Source organism: Tinamus guttatus, unplaced genomic scaffold (assembly GCF_059628265.1).
Source record: "Tinamus guttatus ecotype Peru unplaced genomic scaffold, ASM5962826v1 Tinamus_guttatus_pri_ptg000144l, whole genome shotgun sequence".
NCBI classification, from domain to species: Eukaryota; Metazoa; Chordata; class Aves; order Tinamiformes; family Tinamidae; genus Tinamus; species Tinamus guttatus.
The window spans coordinates 788,887-809,871 of NW_028288678.1; the positions used below are offsets into that span (position 1 = coordinate 788,887).

The 20,985-nt window shown below is 37.4% G+C and overlaps 1 protein-coding gene across 3 annotated transcripts in view; it reads left to right on the top strand.

The window, feature by feature from the left end:
- Positions 1-20,985, top strand: part of CADM2 (cell adhesion molecule 2) — a 599,764-nt gene that overhangs the window by 480,970 nt on the left and 97,809 nt on the right. For all 3 annotated transcript variants that reach the window (XM_088522065.1, XM_088522063.1, XM_088522064.1), the window contains one exon: positions 4,112-4,282. In XM_088522065.1, the coding sequence (XP_088378191.1) occupies positions 4,112-4,282 (171 nt within the window). The remainder of the gene's footprint in view (positions 1-4,111; positions 4,283-20,985) is intronic.

Sequence of the window (20,985 nt, forward strand, 5' to 3'; positions counted from 1 at the left end):
AAAGATTGAAAATAACTGTAAGTAGTGTTAATACTTGAAGAGAACCACTGATTCCACATGCATAGAAAAAAGGAACACATTTCAAAAGTGTTTTTGTTTATTTTAAGATTGTATCTTAGAGTCTAGTGTAATAACTTTGCCTCTTCTTTCAGCTGACATGTAATTGAAGCCAAGCTGGCAATTTGGTGATTTGACTAACGTGCTGTTCTCAACATTTCCTAAAGGGGCACTTTAAAAGTAAGGGGGAAAGGGAGATAAAAAAGATGCATGAATGAGAACAGCGAAAGAGCAAAATAGAAACGAGAGGGGAACACTAAACACATTCATTTCAGTTTAGTTTTCTAGGTCTGCTGAAGAGCACATTGCCATTTTCACAAAGGTTAGAAATAAAATAACCTAACCAGTTTGCAGTGGCATCAGCAGAAGTTACATTAGCTTGTGCACTGCAAAAGGTGAAATTATAAATCTGAGAAAATAGATATGAAATTATATGCTAATGCATCTGACATTAAAGGTTAGGAGTTCATCTGTCTACCTCCTGTAAATCCAATTGTGTTATAGTATATTATACACAATGTGAAAGAATATAAATGATGCATTGGGTTCAAAGTTTCACCAAAGGGGAAAAAAGCCATTCTTAAATTGTAGCTCCATTGCTATTAGTCAAAAAAAAAAAAAAAAAAAAAAAAAAAGAATCTTTATCTGGTAGTGTTTTATCTCTTACATAGGCACCAAATTAACAAAGCTATCTGCAGTTCAGCATTCTAGTCATTTCTTTTTCCTACTGCTCCATTTTGTTGACAGTTCTAAAAGGAGATTATAAAAAGTGCAAATATGGGAGAGAAGCTAAATACACAGCTTTTGTAGAAAAATGGACTGGTTTTGCCGTAGAATTTGCTACTTCAATAATATTATGTAAAACCTTTCTATTTAGGTTTTGGGAGGTATTAAAAATGGATTTTCTTTTTTTTTTTTTCTTTCTATCATCATCTATCTTTCTATATCTATAATTAGGCCCCAGAGATAAATAAGATAGTATCAGTAGATTTTGTAATAACATATTTCGAGTTAGTTTATGCATTTTTAGTATATACAAAGCATTCAGAGGGGCATCGAACTGTTTGTCTTGATAAACACCTAAAAGGAGAATGAAACAGTGTGTGAAGTATTTCATGGCAGAATTTGATTTTATAGTAATCAAAAGTCATATTTGCCTTGTAAAAGAAGAAAAAATATCTTTCAAAAGATACTTTTGTTCCTTATCTTACGCTATTTAACTTAAAGTAGTCAACCCCGGAACAATCCACATCTCTCTGACAGAATCGTGGAGTAGTAGCAGTTAGAAGAGGCCCACAGAGATTGCCTGGTCCAACCAGTTCAAAGGTTAGATGAGGTTGCTAAAGGCCCCGTTCCAGTTTTGAACAGTCTCCAAGGTCAGAGATTTCACGGTCTCTCTGTGCGATATACTTAAGTATTTAAAGGCCTTTCCTGTGAGGAATTTCTGTTATGTGTAGGTATCTCGGCACGCACAATTGGAATGTGCCTTGTTACTCGAGTGCGTTGCCTCTCTCCTGTTGCTGCAAGCCACCAAGAGGAGTCTGGCATTTTCTTCCCCCGGCCACATACGTGAAGACAGCAGTTTGATCCCTTTCTACTCTTCCCTTCCGCAGGTTGAACAAGCCCAGCTGTCTTTGGCTCTTGTATGTTTTTTAGCACAGCCACTGACCATCCTGGCAGCCCTCTGCTGAACCCACTCCATTTTGCCAACATCCTTCTTGTGCTGGGCAGCCGAAAGCTGGGCATGTTGCGCTCTAGGTGCAGCCACACAATTCTGACTAGAGAATAACCCTTTCCATTGCCTTGATGATTAGGCTGTTATTGATGCAGGCCAGTCATTTCCCAGTGTAAGAACACACTGTGGCTTTATGTGCAATCTATCCTCAGGACCCCCACTCCTTTAATGCAAAGTGTCATTCTATCTTGACAACCCACTACTTGTTTAATTGCAGTGAATTCCAGAGGATATTCATCTGTAATGATCATTTTTCTTTTTTTTTTCTTTTTCTTTTTAAGAGTATTCAAGAGAGAGAGGTAACAAAAAATAAATGAATAAAAAAAGGATCTAAAATAGACACATTTACAAATTGTACAAAAGCCCAAAGTAAACATTCTAAATTCTAAATAATAGCATATGGTAATATGCACACTATCTCATCTTTACTGCTACTTGTAACCAGGTAGACTTACATTAAGTTAGCATATTTTACAATCACACCTTCGTTTTGCTGTGAAGATAAAAGAAAATACAGCTGTTAAAGTGATCAACTTAAATATTTCTGTTGATGAAAGTGTTGAGAGTTTAGAGAATATTATCACCATACTTTTTTACAGAGATAGTTAAGGAGTTGGCTCTTAAAAAAAAAAAAAAAGAGAGATGTGTCAAGTAAAACTTCTAAATATCTATTTAAGATTTTAAATAATTGGTTTTATTTTCTTAAGGATTAACTACCACAGAGATTGAAACTGTGGATGTTTTCAGGAACTGTTTGTCCTCTACCTGAAGTTAGTAAGCACTGTGATGGATGTCTTATGAATTGAAGACTATATAAGTGCTTATTATTAAGCTTGGGCCCCTAACTTGTGGAAGAAAAATATTTGCTTTAAATATTAGCAAAGATATTTGCTTTTTATTACAACAACTTTCTTCTAGACTTGTTTTATATTTCTCTCACTTTTTGATCTTTAGATTTTAGTAGTCACGTTGGCAGAAATTGAAATCTGCTTAAAGCTTAGCAACCAAGGGGAGAAAAAAAAAAGTCTGTGTACAAGAAATAATTATTTTTTAGGGAGAAAAAAAAAAGAAATTGTATAACTATGTGGCCTCTTTATCTATCTGGAGACATTGAGAAAGACCATCTTTCTGATTTCAGAGATACATCTAATCTAAACAGAAGTAGCTTAAACCATTCAAAATTTGCTTTCTAAAATTGATATTTCATGGAAATTTTATTTAGGTCATCTCCTCTAATGGGATTTAGTGTAATTTGTAAAACTGACATCTCTCCCATTTTCTTTTTCTTTTATTAGGACACAGAGAATATATGCAATCTCAGTGGAATTTGATATACGTGTTTATATATCTATATATAAATCTTTAGAAGTCATCATTGTAACTAATCAGTATATTCAGCTTATTATTTTGCTGAAAAAAAAATCAGTGGCTAATGTAAGTTTAGAAGCAAGTAAAGCAACTGTATATATGTAAGCTAATGCATAATAACTTCATAAAATAAATGTTATGGCTTTTTCTTATCTTCAATTCTGAGCTAACTTGTGTGCCCTAAAAGGAGTATTTCTGAATTTGAACCTTAGCATGGAGCAGAGTTGAGTACTCGTTGAGCACGCAGTCTCTGAATCTGTAGGTACCATAGCATTTGAGATAAAACTTAACACAAAAACAATAGTTCAATTCAGCATAGTATAAAGCAGTGAATGAAAGATTTTTTGAATAATTATACTTCCAGTGTGGCTGGAATTACATTAACTACTGTGACATGATGACTACTTACAATTGTTTCTTGCTTTTGATATCTATACTTTGATTCAGAAGTGAACATAATTCTAGCCAAACAAGAATAAGCAATAGATAAATTAAGCACAGGGTTAATGTGACTACATGCAGCCTCAGATCTCCTGGCTTCTATGATATTCATGTGTTACCTTACTATCAGAGATTATAAGCATCGATTTAGAAAAATTTCCATTTAGTAACACTGTGAATACTTAAGGGGAGTGAGGCTGGGAGGAGACCACGCATTTCTAATGAAGTGCAGAGAAAGTTGATATCAAACTGAAACCTAAACATATAAGAGAGAACCATAAAATGAATTTACCTTGGAGTATGTTATCGTTTAGCCAATTAGTTTTCTGCATCTCCTGCTCTTACAGCAGGAGCAAATTGTGGAATAGCTACAGTCAATAATTTTTGTTTTAAAGATATTAATATGGTGAAAGAGATATTTTCAAACAAGTCTGATAGATAATGTAGCTCTCTATTGTTTGGATCATTTTCCTAAAATACTGGAGAGAAAACTCTTTATTTTTCTTTCAGATGTTAAATATTTAAAAGAAGAAGATGCAAATCGTAAAACATTCACAGTCAGCAGCACAATGGATTTCCTAGCAGATCGCAGTGATGATGGTGCAGTTTTAAGTTGCAGAGTAGACCATGAGTCCCTAAACTCTACACCTCAGATAGCAATGCAGGTTCTAGAAATACACTGTAAGTAATGCACATTATGTATGCTTGTTTTTATAGTTTTGTTTTGCCTCTGACAAATATTCTGTTGTGGGAAAATTTTTAGAAAGAAATAACTTCTGGTACAGTAAATATAGGTGACCTCTACTTTTTAGTTCAAATTTCTGTTTTTTTTTTGGTTCCTGGTTGGCTTTGAGAAATTACAAGAAATTAATTTATGGTTTTTGTTCACTACTGTAGCAATCTCAAAGAGGTCTTTAAAACCAAGGTCATAGTTGTTCACAATTGTACTGAAAATATCTAAAAGCACAGAACAAGGTAATGAAAAAACACTGTTTGGAGCAGACTGCATTAATAACTTTGCATCCTGCTAATTAAACTGTGCAATGCTGTTAAAAACAGGTGTCTGTGAGAAAAAGGCTTTTAGAATTTGTTTTAGGACTTGTCCTTTAGAACATGTTCAGCTGGATAAACTTCAGTTTTTTTCTATTTATGTATAATAACTTTTTCAAATAGACTCTTTTTTTTTTAACTTGAGGTTTCCATAATTCTTATAAAATAGACAAGTAAAATCATTCCACCATGAGTTTATTCATGTAATACTTTATACCTGTGTCCTAAATATTCACTTTCTGTTAGTTCTGCAATTACTGCATTTCTAGAATATGATATTTCACAGATGAGTAACTCTGCTGGTGATTTGTGTATGCTGCTCTAAATCACACTGTCCTTTGAGTCATATTTTCCCTTAAAAAATCTGAGGCACTCAGGAGAACACCTTTTTGACATCAGGTGACAATTCCGTGTTCACTTGCACTATAACCACCTTTCTTTGCTGTACGCATATTTGGACTCTTGCAGAATATCTGTACTTGATTGCCAGCTGAAGGAAGCAGGCAACTGCAAAAATGGTCAGAAGAAGTGAAGGAAAGAGGCATTTCATAGAGCTGTTTCTATGAACCTGTTATTTTTGCAAGGGATGCTGCTGCTGCGTTGGAGCAGGGTCCATAAATCAGACAAGCTTCCAATAACTGCAGCTAAGTTCCCAAGGGGCCATGTCAAGGATTGCTGGCATGTATAACTTGCTTCTAAACAGAGACCATTTCTGTAGGCAGCTAAGACTTGTAGCATATATAAAATGCAGTGATGACAAAAGCACTGCATGCGTACAAGTAGAGAGCCTTGCTAAAAATGTCACTTGCAAAAGTCTGAAAATGAGCAGGATATGGATCCATAAGTAATGCATACTGAAAATAACTTTTCAGATATATTCTACTTTCATTTTATTGAATAAGAACTAAGCCTTTCTCCACCAACTTAGCTATCAATACTGACTTCCCCTAACATATTCAGACTGCATCTGTGCTAGAGACATGAATCTTCAGGGGTTTTATTTCCTTGAATTCTCAGATCCCACAGCCATCAGCCACTGAGCTGGCCCATGCCTTCATTTCCAGCTCACTTGTTATTCTTCCAGTGGCCTGTTCAAGATGTTGGCAGCACAGGAGATAAACCGAATTGGATGGATCAGTAGATACAAAAAGAAGAGAGCTATAGAAAGTTTAAGCTGAGTCACAGCCACTGCAATGTAATGTAATTCAAGGTGAAGGCAGGGCTCTGATTTGTATGATTATCATAATGCAAAGACACCTTTCTGTTGCTTCCCACATATAATGCTTCCTGAATATGCATAGTTTCCTTCCCTTTTGTACCCTAGATAGCAAGCCACTAAATAGAAGCAGGGTGAATCTTCCTCTTTGCTTTTTGCTTTATAAGACCTTTCTCTCTCTTCTGTGGTTTCACTGAAGTTCTGTAATAAAGACAGCCTGCAAGAGCATTTACAATAACTAATATGCTTCTTGTTGCTGCCAACTTATCAAAGACACAATGTAGGAGTAAAAATGACTCTCTGTGCTTGCTGCTTGCTCCATTAATTTTCCACCAATCAATTTAATAATCTGCAGCCATAGTATAGAGCCATTATACAGAAAAAAACATAAGTGAGAAATGTGCCATAATAAGCACAGGTTTAGAAGAGAGGGTGAAAATGCCATTTAAAACTTTGGAGAAAGCAATATTTTAATAGTGGTGACAAGGAGGCTAAAAACGGAACTCAGCATATTTTTTCTTACCACACGTAACTTCATGGTCGACATAATCAGCAACCTTATTCGGCCAAGTTTCTAAAGAAAATTATGGAAAAATAAAATAGCAGGGATCTGAAGACATGGGTCAACAAAGAGCACGGAAGAAAGGAAAGCAGAAGTATGATTTACTGGAGCAAAGACTCTGAAAGGAGTATATTGCAGGAGCTGAGCCCCTTGCCTTGATTTCGTTCTCTTGTTCTGTCACCTGGTGTTACCTACCATGGTAACTGGTATTTCTGCAGTTATATTGCTGCACTGTTATCTGTCAACCAGTATGGCTTCAGACATACAGGATGCATCCCATTTGTATTAATGAGAATCATACACAGAGGACCTAGTGTGGGCTGGCTCACACCAGCAGACGACAGATCAAAAATGGTGCTGGCGAAACACAAATGAATAATGGGACACCAGCAGTCATGTCATTAAACATTTGGTAGTTTGATGTCCTGCATGTTCTTAAGGGCATCCCCCCCAGAAATCATAGCCAGGCCGGGTGGCACTGCCCCAGGGATATTTCAAGTGGCAGAGAGCTCTGTGAATAGAACAGTAAACAAGTGCCTTAAACAAATGGTGGAACTGAACAGTACAGATGGACTGGATAGGCAAGAAATTCACTGGATTTGGCATCACCCACTAGACATGTGCTCTGATTTTAAACACCCTCCTAAAATTTGAAGACTCTGATCTTCAGTGCATGGATGGTCCTTAGGAATTACCAGTGCATGAACCAGTGCATATTTCTATCCCTTGTTAGAAATACAGGATAATAATAAATCATCTAGCCATTACTCTCCTGTGTGATTTCGTTCCATAGTTAGTTCCAATCTTTTGAGCTTTCTTTATTACTAATTTGTGTTGTGTCTCACTCATGCTTAGTCTGCTTCATCTCTTATGTCTTGGTCTATGCACTGCAGGGGAGCCCAGCTGCCCAATTGTTTCTATTGTGCTGAAAGGTTTGGCCATAATTTAGTTTAAGCTTGGCCAGCAGAGGTTTGTGGTGGCCTGACACTGCTTGCTGAGTTTATTTTTCCATTGACCCTCCCTGTCAACAGTAAACCTAAAATAGACTCATATCCCCCATGGCTTTGCTCTGAAGTTTGCTTGTCAGCCTAGCTGCCATTGATTATTAGGAAGTGCTTCTTGTAAGTGATAAAATATAAATCTCAAAGGAGTGGTTAGCTTTACTGTTTACTTCTGTGTTCAATTTAAAGTAAGGGTTCTTTGTTTTGTTTTTGTTTTTGTATTAAAGAATCACAGGGACAGAAGTTCAATTTTGAAAGACACTCCGTAAAATATTTATCGGTCTGTGTACTGTAAGTCCTCATATACTCTCCTGGAGAGACATTGGAGGCCAAGTCTAACTTCTGGTCCAGATCCAGGCAATTCTGCTTATTCCTCCTGAATGTCCCAGATGTGTGGTGTGTGTCTTGGAAGCAGCTGCTTCACTTTCCTGCAGGTTTTATTTGAGCAGGAGCCAATATGTTGCTTCCTAGAGAAGAAGAGTGCTGTATAAATTAGCCAGTGGTAAATACCTTTCCTCAGTAAAAGTTCTCAGACTTCAATAAAATTACCCAGCAGACCTCAGTAGAAATTAATTGTGTAAGGCTGCCCTAGAGGCTGCTTCTGAAGCTCTAAAATGAAATCAAATCATTTGAACTTCAGACCTAATCATCATTACTCTAAAATGGCAGCTGCAGTGTGATCTGTACTACTGGACGCACTGAAAGTTCCTTCAAAAGCTGACCATGCTCCCAAATGACAGCACTAATAAGTTAAATATGTGTTATGTAAAGAACTGTCTGGAGAGGCAATTTGTAGCAAATTCTATATAGGCAGACACAGATGTGTAGTGAATCGCCAGTCTGACGAGTCATGAACTAACTCGCTTATAGAGACAATTCCAACAATGTTTGCGCAATAGGCGGTTTCTTCATTTTGGTTGTTAATAGATTTGGTTGCAATGAGTGTCTGAAATTCAATTTAAAGTTATTCCAAGAGGTTGTTAGCTATTGTTTAGGAAATGTATGTATTGATTTTGAACTAAAGAAGCAAAAAGCTGAAATGCAGAGTATAGATAAGCAAATCAGCAACGGACTTGTGCAGCAACTTAGGAGAGTGTATGTATGTGTGTGTATGTGTGTGTAACAACATAGTACTACTGTGATTACTGAGGTATTTAAAATAATATTCTGACAGAAGGTAGGGTATCCCATATTTATGGGATAAGATGATTGATAGTCATCTTTTTTTCAATTCAGAAATGACTGTTGGCTGATGTAATCACAGTTGGCCCTATCTCCCTATCAGGATAGGGCCATCAGGACTGTTATTGATGGTTAATGTCTGAGTGGGGGAAGAAATCAGGGAGGCAACTACCAGGATTGGATAATGTGGTAGTTAACACCTGAACAGGGCTATGTGTGAGAAGTCAGGTTGAGCTGGGGAAGGAGCAGATCCGTCACAATATCATGGGTGATTTTTCAGGGTGACAATCTCAGCCATGGATTTGCTGTCTTTTTGTAGTTCAGAAGGGTCAGGTGTGTGCACACAAAACTACATCCAGTTGTAATAGCTAGCTGTAATAAAGTCTGAGGGGAAGCATTGTCCCCTGCCACCTACGTATGCTCCTTCTGGACTATAAATGCAGAATATATGCATCACATTTCCATTTTCTTTCAACTGTCTGGCTGAGGCAAACTATATATATATATAATATATATGAACAACTGTTCAACTAAACAATGAGACGTGAATTCTCTTTTAGCGTACTGCATTTTTGCAGCCCCTTGCGGTCCTGCACCTGGGGGGGAATAAGCCCAGGCACCAGTACAGATTAGGGGTTGACCTGCTGGAAAGCAGCTCTGTGGAGAGTGATTGGGAGTCCTGATTGACAACAAGTTAACCATGAGGCAGCAAAGTGCCCTTGTGGCCAAGAAGGCCAATGGGATCTTGGACTGCATCAGGAGGAGCGTTGCCAGCAGGGGGAGGGAGGGGATCCTGCCCCTCTCCTCAGCTCTGCTGCAACCGCACCTGGAGTATTGGGTGCAGTTCTGGGCTCCCCAGTACAAAAGGGACATGTTGCTTCTAGAGAGGGTTGAGTAGAGAGCCACGAAAATGATTAAGGAGCATCTATCATAGGAGGAAAGACTAAGCAAGCTGGGCCTGTTTAGTCTGGAGAAGAGAAGGCTTGAGAGGAGATTTGAACAACAGGTTTAAAGTACCTGAGGGGTGATTGTAGGGAGGATGGGGCCAGGCTCTTCTCTGTGGGAGCCGGTAACAGGACGAGGGGTAACGGGTGTAAGTTGAAACACAGGAAGTTCCACCTCCACGTGAGGAGGAACTTCTTTACTGTGGGAGTGACAGAGCCCTGGAACAGGCTGCCCAGAGGTGTTGTGGAGTCTCCTTCTCTGGAGATCTTCCAAATCCACCTATATGCCACCCTGTGGTGGTGTTCTCTATGACTTTCTCTTCATTATGCTGTGTGACACCCTCAAAGACATGCAGGCTTAAGGTAAAAACTAGATATATTTGGCATGATTTCACACTGCCTTGGAACTGATATGGATAGTCTGACAAGAGGTGAATTCCAGGTGCCAAGAAAAGGACAGCTAAGTAGGGTAACAAGGTGCAACAGCCATTCAGTTTTACTCCTTTTTTTTTTTTTAACAGCTAGGTCTCAAAAATATTGAGCTGACTCAAATAAACAAGATTAGAGTGTGTGTTGAGGCAGTCTGGTGAGCTCGTAAGAACTGGAACCTCTTGTTTTGGCTTTACCATTAGATGGTTATCTTATGATACCTTTACCTGATAAAGTTAAATAAACATTTCTCCTATACCTGCTGATGAAAAGACCTGAAATTTCCAAGGTCATGCTTTTCTAGGGCTGTAAAAGAAAGAACTCCCTTGAGATTTGCACATCTGGGGCTTTGCAGTTCTGTATTCCAAATTATTACAATTTGCTGTCTTTCGATTGGCATCTTATTTTAGAACAGTATTTGGGAATTCTGGTGCCCCAGAGATCTGTAGAACTAGCAGAGGGGAGCTAATGTTCCCTCTTATGCCTTTTCTCAAGAATAGCATGATGACATGGACACAGTAGCATGTTCTCTGGCATGGCCCACCCTGCTGCCTACTGTGTGAGAAACAGACTGAAAGCACAGTTTAGAAACTTTGTTTGAGGAAAGAGGGTTGATTTTTGTAGGCTTCAGTGCTTTATTCTTTAGAGTTCTTAGACTTGGCTCTGAAAACCAAACAAATGTAGAATTTCTCTGTCCTGTCTTTTGAGGGCCCAAGCCCAATTATCATCATATAGATATAAGCTCTTTGGAAGTGACTAAGTCATTATGAAACTCCCATCTATATCCAACCCTCTTCCTAAGTGGATGACAGTTCAAAATTGTAGGACAGAAGAGGGAAACCAAGAACAAACTTTTCAGCTCATGGAAGAAGTACTAGATTGCATAGCTACCTGAGTCTAATCCATCTCTGTGGCAGGAAAGGACCTTCTTTAGCCAACAATGTCGCCATCCTTTTACAGGTCAGCTATTTGAGTGGTGTTTCCGCTTTTCTTTTTCAATGCAGATACGTTGTTTGGTTGTTGCTACCTTGAGAATGAGAGGATTTCAAGATATTACGGTTGACCCCCTGTAATAATGTTCTTCTGAAGCAAGTTTTGCCCTTTGGACACATTGAAGTTCACAGTCTAGGCTCAACCATTTCAAGAGACATTTTTTCTGGTGTTTTTCCAAAACAGGTTTCCTTCCTTCCCCTAAACCATGGTGTGAAAGGTAGTATGGACAATATATTTCAGCCTTATTTCAGTCTTATTTTGGCGTTATTATCTTTTGTGACTAACCTTTCACTCTATCTCCCTTAAAGAAGGGATACTTCCACCTTTGCCAGTGTAAGATTCAGTTTTAAAAATTATAATAAGAATATGAATTAAACTACAGCCTTTATTGCTTGTGCCCCTCTTCATACTGAATGAAAAGTAAATGAGAAGTTATATTTAATTATTTAGCTCAATAATTATGTAAACACTGTGATAATAAGCAAATTATCTTGTTTAAACTTTTCATTTTAATGAATGCTTGAAACAAATGAAACATAAAGGATAGTAGCAGTAAACAGTAAAGAATAATATCTGTGAACATGAAAGTTCAGGGCCACAATTTGCATGTTTAAATGAGATCAATTAGGTTAATGATGGATGAAAATAAGAAGCCCATGATTTAAATGCAAAATAATTCAGAAACTTGTGGGTCCATTTACTGCAAAACTTTTATCTTTCAAAGGGGATATCTAGTTCAAAGGGTTAATGTACAGTCCTGACCTTTCTCATCTGGAGGCTTATGTTCAAATACGGTTTACAAGTGAAATATATTCCAACATAATTTATTTCTCTCTGAAATCTTTTATAGAGGAATTGAGAGTGGTTTATATATTATGCACAGAAACACTAATAATATGGTGCATATAGGTTATTCCATTTGGGTGTCATGTGTTTAAGAGAGGGCTCAAGAAGGTTTTAAAGTAAGTTTGGGAGGGATTGTTGATCATATAAAAAGTAGGCTGTCCAAAAAATAGACAAATATGATTCCCTTTCAGAAGAGTGAGACTTCAGACATAGAAAAGAGATAAACTATGGGAAAGGACTGAAAAGACAGGGGGCATGGCTACTCTGGAAAATGGCGCACGGCAGGGTCAGCCCTGAGTTGCTGCAAATGAATGATAGAACAGCTCCGTGCTTTGCCATGCAGAAATACTAGCTTGGGTCCAAATCCAGGTCGGCTGTGCCTGAATTAATGAGCATCGGTGCTCACGGCCTTGTGAGGCACAGTGTAGGCTTTGGAGGTTGCATAGTTACTTCGGTCACAACTGGCCATGCACCACAAGTAGAAATCCCTCCAGTGAGTCAGTAGAGGCACTGGAGGATATGCTTAAGTGGGCACAACAAAGACAAGAAGTTAGTTATCTGCCTGGAAAGACCAGAAAACTGCTATTATAGATTGAAAGAGCAGAGCAGCTTATTTCTGATTCCAAAACACTCTATATGAGGAGGCGAATTCCAGGTGTAATAACTTGTTATGGACAGATCATTTAGCCCACCAGAGGCATTCCCAGGACTGACTGACTGACTGATTTTTCAAGCTCCTAACCTAAATAAATATCAGTTACTGCAAAAATGATTAAAAACTAAAATGTTTCTCTGTGTTGTTGCTGGTCATACATGGATATAATGTGAATATAGTTTATAATCTATCTTAGAGATGTGTGATGGGAGATTAATTTTGTTGAAAAACTGGAAAACACATTGTAAACTATATATTTTTAACTACTTTTTGTTGGTTAGTGCTCACAGGATGGTAAAGAGTGAGTGGCTGAATGACATTCAGTGTCTGAGAAATTCCAAATCAGGCCTCAATTCAAGAAAGAATTTTTCAAGTACGTGACTGAGGTCTGTTAAACCCCCTGCTGCCCTCAAGCATATGTTTCCAATGTCAATTTCAATTTCTTCATAGCCCGGACTGGGTATAATTTCAGATGGATTCTCCTTGGAAGGATATTGAGAATTACAGGATGTGTATAGCTCATGTCCCAAGTACACTCTGGTCACTTTAAGCCAGTGAACCGAATGACAGAAGAATGGAGATGTTCCAGGCCTTCCCTGTGGAACTGTTTGGGGGGCTGTTTATTTGCAAAAACTCATGACAAGCAACCAGATGAGATAGCTCAGAGGAAACATGAATAGAGATGGTTATTAGGACTGCCCAAGGGGAAAATGTTTGCCCCTCAGAAGTTCATGCATATTTATTCACAAGATATAGATTGTCAAATTTTTATTTCCTTGCACTCACATTTAGTGATTTTTCTCTAGTTTAAACTTTATAGTGTCCGCTATGTGGTATGAGCTTCAGAGGAAAGCATGAGCCTTGAGGGAGTATCTGGGTGCTCAGGATTCTCAGTTCTTCTTTATGCCACTAAAAAAAAAAAGCTTTGGGCATGCTGCAGTTTTGATTATTAAGCCATAAGCAAAATAGTTAACATTAGACACATGGAAAACCTAAAGACTTTAAGCAAAAGAAACTGAGGGTGCTGAAAAGAAAGCTACATTGAAAGATCAGGCACCTACTCAGTGAGAGGTGTGCATATCTTGGTAACTTCCAAAACGGAAGCAGAAGGGTTTTTTCTCATGCTTTTTTTCTTTACTCCTCTTTGGTGACATGTCAGAAATGAGGTAAAAGACAAACATAATTAAACTGGAAAGAGAAAAGCATCAGGCAACAAAAATAATAAATGGAACAGAGAGGTTTACATGTCTGAAAAGATTGGCGAAATCAAAAAACAAAACAAAGCAAAAAAATAAGGCATAATTAGAAAAGCCAAGGGTTATAAAACTAAGCTTTGGCATGATTTAATTTTGTGGAACAAAGCAGAGTCAAGTTGCCAAAAAAATGCAATTCTTAAAATCTTATTCATGTGTGTATGGGACTTAATGGCAAACTAAGAGACCAGTGACCCTATTTTGCAGTAGCAGGTAGAGGGGAATAGCTTTAGGTGATGCCACTGGTGCTGATTACCCTCGTGCAGCAGCACACGTTCAGAACTGTGGTGCCAATCCCCCTCTTTCTCCCACTTAATTCAGCAGAGTCGACTGATGTATGCAACCTTACGCTCCCATTTCTGTCTGCCAGTTTTAAGATCAGGGAGATGAAGCACAGGGAGGGTAAAAGTGATCAGCAAATGCAATATATACATGCAATACAGTACAACTGTGAAACTTCTTGTTTTGACAGTACTTTTCACATACACCTTCCATTATAGACTATCCAATATTTTTAGAAGTTATGCTGAATGTGTATGGGATTATTGACAACTGAGGTGTTGAAACAGGTACTATGAATATTTTTAACCAAGCACTAGATAATCTGTTTTCATGCAATTAGTAACTTGGGTTTCCTACCAGCCTGGTTCTTGAGTTCGGGCACTTGTGAATTTTGAGGGAGGGAGGGAAGCCTTCACTGATCAAGCTTCCTTTTCCCCTACATTAGCATTTGTTGTTTTGCATCCAGAAGAGTGTTTTTACACTTTTTTGAGGTCAACTGTTATTGTTTTTTCCATCAAAAAACATTATTTTAAAATGAATTTGAAAGAAGCGATGTAAAAGATGACATAATTGTCATCAGAGTCCCAGAAAACAAAGGGCTCATAGTCCTACTTGACTGTAGAACATTGTTTATAGTATAGAAAAAAGTGCAGATATATCCATGCAGATGTAGCACCAAGTATTCATTTTCATTAAAGCTAAATATTTCAAAAATTATTATAAATATTAATTTTGAAGCAGAGTGGCAACAGATTTATTGAAATGGAATGCCATTCCTATGACAAAATCATTTGCTCTGGATTGCCTCCTCCACAAATATTAGTAATAAAATAGCTTGTCAGGCACAAAATACTGAATTTTATCTCATCTGCTTAAGCGATGAGTCATTCATTATATTCTGAAGCAAAACATCAGACTTACTGTATCTCCCAGGGTAATTTCATGAAGTTTACCAGTGGAGTGGGCTTTGCAAGTGCCAATTCCATGCGATAGGGCATATACAGAAATGGTGCTACTTGTCTTCTATGAAAGAAGCCCAACTGGGGGAAATGCTGATTCACACATGTGGGATGCAAACAGCTGGTCAGCGTAAAAGCTAAAAAAACGGTAAGCACTTTCATAGTGCTGATTGGAGTACTCCTGTCTCTCAAATCTCATTTGGGACACCCAAATTGCTGTTGTTTTTGTACATAGGAGAGTGGTTTTTCTTGGAATTTATTAATCTCTTTTTCTAAACTTAATTGCCTAGACTCTTTGTAAAAAAAAAAAAAGAAAGAAAAAAAGAAAAAAAATGTATAGAAACACATAAGTTTTGTAATTGCCACCCATCCACAAAAATGAAAATCTCTCAGTATCCCCAGAAGAGTTCCCTTAAGATATCCTTGCTTTCACCAGTGCTAATTAATCAATAAAATAGATTTTCAGAAGCATCTGCTTATTTTATCTTTGCATCTGGAAATGATGGAAAGGCTCCAAGGAAATAAGAGAGAAAAGGCACTATGAAAAATGTGGAAGACTGTGATATAAATAGATTTCTCAGACATCATATTTTTTTGGGGGGAAAAAAAAAAAGCCCAGACAAAATAAGTTTTAAAATAAATGAATTAGTCTCTCAGGAAATACTTAAGAAATCTTACCATCCGGTAGTCATTTATTACCAGGTAGCAATAATCTTTTATTGTTGGACTGTTAGATTTTTATAACCTTTTTTAAAATGATAGCACCAGGACTGTTGTTGTTCACTGATGCAATAAAATACCAGAGAAATTTATTGAAGCTCTTCAATATTCAGAAGGTCATAAAATAAAGCTCCCAAGTAAAGACATGCTGTTTGTAGCTCATAATTTAGCTGAACTTGTAAGAAGAAATGTGTGTGGTAATGAATTCAATCATACTAATTTGGACTCTGGTGCACGGTGGAAATGGTGGTTAGTGTGCAAAAAATTAAACAGCAAGGTAAATAAATTAAAAATGACTGAGTGTTACAGATTAATGCACAAGATGCCGCTGCACACAGGGAAATGATTATGTCAGAATCTAGAGCAGTGTGGGAGCAGGCAATGGTTGAGAGGCAGGAGGCTGTTACGTTTCTATCTCTTTTGGTGGCAAAGGAAAATTTGCAAGTGTTCTTGGGCAATGACAACTGCCTATGCAGGTGACTTGAAACAAGAACCTTCGTGTTGGAGGGAATCCAGCCCAACTGTGATCCATTGCTCTCAGGACTTTCATTAAAGAGACTACAGCAGGTTAAGGCAAGAAGAGAATGCGCAATGAGCCTCACCAACTAAACACAGCAGAATTTCCTGTATTGCAAGAAGCACAACCTCTTCCTATTATTCCTTGAAATCCCAGGGAAATTTCCTCCTTGCCAAATAATCAGACAGCCGTGACAAGAATTTTAGACCACCAGCAGGTTTCTGCCACCCTAACCTGGAGCTGCATTGAATGGTTTCCTAACTGAAGATTAAGACATGTTCCTTGTTTTGCTTTCGGTCCATGAAGGAAGAACCTGGCATTCATTGATTGCATCATTGATTGCAGTGCAAGATACGGGCTCTCACACAAGCCTAGCTCTCTCCCCAAGTGGATCAAATGGCGTTTCATATTAATGGCTGCCCTGCAGAATAACTTTGTTAAGCAAAGCCCTAAGTTTCTTTTATCAGCAGTACTTTTAAGGCTCTGTAAGTCACTGTGTATAGAAGAAAATAACTTCTAGTCACAAAAGGTAATTAAAAGCATTTAATCATCATCCTAAAAGATTAAGTAAGATGCAGTTTCTGTGGTTTTAAAAGGGAAGTTTTGAATACAGCTGTGCTTTCTGCTGTATTATGAGTATTTGCTTACTCTGACAAAATCAACAGCTGTTTTGCTCTCCCCTCTAGGTACTGGTGTAGTTCCCATTGCTGTTAATGGAGTTTGCATACAAACACTAAGTCCAGAAAGGATCACAGATATTTCATTATATCCCTTAGATTCTTAGCAGAGATAGAGAGGCATTCATAATAGCATAAACTACAGAGAGAGAATCACCTTCAAAGAAAACATATATCAGAATCAAAGTGTTCCCGTGGAGGCCTAGGGTCAAATTATGTTAATGGACTGTTTTAAATTATTTACAGCATGAAGAGGGAAAGGCATTCATTTGCCCTGATTTTGAAGTAGGCATCTGATCTTTTAATTTGGTTGCATGGAAACTAATCAGATTGGATGGGGGGTCATTTTGGAGGTTTATTGATGTTTGTTTTAGTATTATCCTTATAGGGGTGTGTGTACTTTTATTGCCAATAGGAAAACATGAAAAGGTTGGTTTGTGATTGCTGCTAGGTTGTTTTCATTGAAAGCTCAGAATAGTTTTAAAATTTTGTTTGAACTTTTGTCCCTCCCTTTCTTTATACCATTTTCACTAGATCTAGCTATTTGGTATTAGTCAGTCTTCTAAGTTCAAACACTGAAAAATAAAGAAAATATAAAATCTCCCATGTGTTTTAAGAAAGAGAGATTTAGAGAGAAGACTTTATACCAATATAGATCGTTCATAGAGGAAAGGGGAAAAAATCACCAATGGATTTTTTTTTCTGGATGCTGCAAGCATCATAAACTAAAATAACTATGGAGATTAATCTTTCTCCAGGCCCCTTAAATACCACTTTATTGAACCTCAGATGTTAATGTCACCAACTGTGACTTTTTTTTCCATGCAAAATCTTTTAATATCTTAAAGGCCAAGAAAAAAATGTGGTTCTATGGTGAAAGGACAAAACTGGAAACCCAGAGAAATGTCCCCTGCCTGATACTCTTATGAATATCCACAGAATGATCTGAATCGGCATTTCTTCCCCCAAACTTGAATTCAGACCAATAATATTTTCTGTAGAGATAAAACAAATTCTTAAGTTTTATTTTAATATGTAATCTTTTAAATTGCATGTATTCAAACATTATGTGTAGTACCTGATAATATATGCCAATACTGTAAAATGGTCTAGGATATTTTTGGAATATGTTTAGCAAAGAAGTTAGTTGTTTTCTTCCTGATTGCTACGTAAGCGAGCATGCAGTTTATTTTATGCTTATTTTTATATTTGAACTGCTTTGATGGGGACAAAAACATGACCAGCAGGTACAAGGAGATGGTCAAAACAATTATGAAATTTCTCTATAGCCTGCAAAACCACGATAGGTAAATACTACAGCAAGATATTCAGTGAAATTTTGTATGTCTTTCATCTTCCCATCTTCACTTTGGGAAGAAGGAGTTACAGGTTTCTTGCAGTAAATATATTAAAAATTCAAAGACTTGAAAGCATTGAGACATTACACTTCATATTTAATAATCATCTACAAGCAAAAATACCATAGCTGAGTACATAGCCATCACCAGTTTGGAAAATGGATTGTAAAATTTGGGCTAGTACTAGTAAAATCTCTATTTTCACCTGCTTATTGGCATTGTGATTGCACTTAGTGATTTTTTAAATTATTTGCAAACTGTTTAAAACTGCTTAAATATTAAAAACGTTGCCATCTTTGGCAAGTGAAAAGGGTCTTGTACTCCAAGGTCACCTGAGAAAGGCCTTTGAAAACATTTCAGTAAAACCTTGGTATGTGGGGCCTGAGAACAGATGAAACTGAGACTTGATGCTGAGAGCTGCCAGAACTCTCCATTAAGCATTCCAGGGAATCTTGAAGTTCTAAGGGTTTTTCTTCTTATGAGTGTGCTAATCTAATTTTAGAAACAATTTTAAAATGTAAATAAGATTAATTGTGCCTTCCTTGTTATGTTGGATCTCAATTTATGTAGGGACACTTTGCATAGAGCTGGTTATTCTGAACTTCTAATTTATAATGTAAAAAGGATTAAGATTTTTTTAATAGCCTTTTTCTTTAGTGTGTCAGAAAATCTTGATTTGTCCAAACATAGCACCTAAGTAACAGAAAAAATGTTTTCAAGTTCAAAGTGAAATCTCAGTTGAAAACCAGAGTGGAGTAGAATACCTGTTTGACAGACCTCTGTTATCATATGGGAGTTCAGCACACGAGCCCTTGCCCTCCTTGCCTCAGACCAATTCTTAATCCAAAGACTCTGAAAGACTGAGTGCTCTAATTACTGGATTACTGTCAGATAAGTCTCTTGCTGGATCTGTTCTACTTAGTGTGAATAATTCAATACTCGGTGGAATAAGGAACCTCATTTTCTCACAGATCCCTGCACAGGCTCTAATCACTCATCTAAAGAGCTACTCTTGGTGAGTTGGTGAATACGTAAAGCAGAATACCTGTAAATTAGGCAGCCTAGGAATGGATTCTGAAGTTTGGGGAGTACGGCAGCCCTTTGAGATGTAGAATGCTGAAGTACAGGAAACTTCTTCAGAGAATAATTAGACTTTCTCTGAAAGTAAAGAAAAAAAGAAGCAGAAGTTCTTGTTCCGTTCTGCTTCCTGGGACTTTGGCTACATTGCACGGTATTTAGGGTGCTGAGTTTAAATTTCATGATAAATTATTGCATTCTCTTTTTTTAAATCTATAGTTCAGCAGGGAAATTGGAAAACAACAGCCATAACTTGAGATCTCCATGTCTGATATGATATTCCTTTGAAGGTTTCTGCAGTGGAGAACCACTGAGTATTTTTCCATTAAACCTCCTTTCACTGGAAGCACAAGGATTCTGAAGCTTTAAGCAATGTGAAGGTCTGCCTATTAACCAAACGCACAGCGACTCTCTGTTGTAGCCCTGTTTCTATTAAGCATAGGTACACCCTGGAGAAAAGATAGTGATGTGTGTTATCTTTGAACAGGTAGCACGTCCAGCACCTCTGTTAATTCTAATAACTGTCTGATCACTAGTATTTCTGTTTTTGACTTACCTTCTCACAGTCATTTTTAGAAGTCTCAACATATTCTTTGTATGCAATTCTAACATCTGCACAAAGAAAGAGGTGGTTTTATTTTCTGTTCACATGACTAATTACATTATTGGAATATGGTTATGCTAAGGATAGAGTGTTTTATATGATAACAATTAATTTTTGATTAGCGTATTTGATAATTATTTAATTTCACTACCAATTCACTTTTATCTCAATCCCTTGCTGTAATATATCTTTTAATATGAAGTTACAATTTCCTCTCATAAAAATGATTTTTCTTCTGATATCTGGTTAGTCCTGCACACCATCTGCTGATCAATGTCCTAGGTTGTATAGGGGTCATACATTGCTGTAGTCATTAGCTAACTAAGAGCTTAGATCAATCAGTAAAGTAATTCCACAAGGTATTGAAGTTGCTGTTAGTTATATAGTTAAATATAGTTATAGTTAGGAGTACAACAAAAATCTTGTGCTGAAGTGTTTAATTTCACAGAATCACACACAGAATCACAGAATGGTTGAGGTTGGAAGGGACCTCTAGAGATCATCTAGTCCAACACCCCTGCTCCAGCAGGGACACCTAGAGCACGTGGCACAGGACTGCATCCAGGCAGGTTTGGAAGATCTCCAGAGAAGGAGACTCCACAACCTCTCTGGACAGCCTGTTCCAGGGCTCTGTCACCCTCACAGGAAAGAAGTTCTCTTTATGTATCAGATAACATTCATCACCAATGTAAATGGAAATACGTTTTTCATGTGCCTTTGCCAGTTCCTTATGTTGCTGAATAAAGGTGGTATTATTTGCCATTCTAATATAAATAGAATTTTTGGAAAAAAAAAAAGGAAGCGTGATCAAAATGAGATAAATCTTCCTGCAGCTTTGAAATGGCTTTTCTGATCTTGTGCAATGAGATGCACCCAAAATGAAATTTTTGTCTTTGGTATGCTGAAATGTGAAAGCATGTATGAAAAAACATCCCTAGATTTCATTTGAAACTGCTGCTAAGCTGGTATTTCCAGGCAAAAGTCAAGTTCTTGGCACATAGCGGGCAGAACAATGAAGGTATCTTGCTATGTGTCTAACGACGTGCTTGAGCCTCAGTT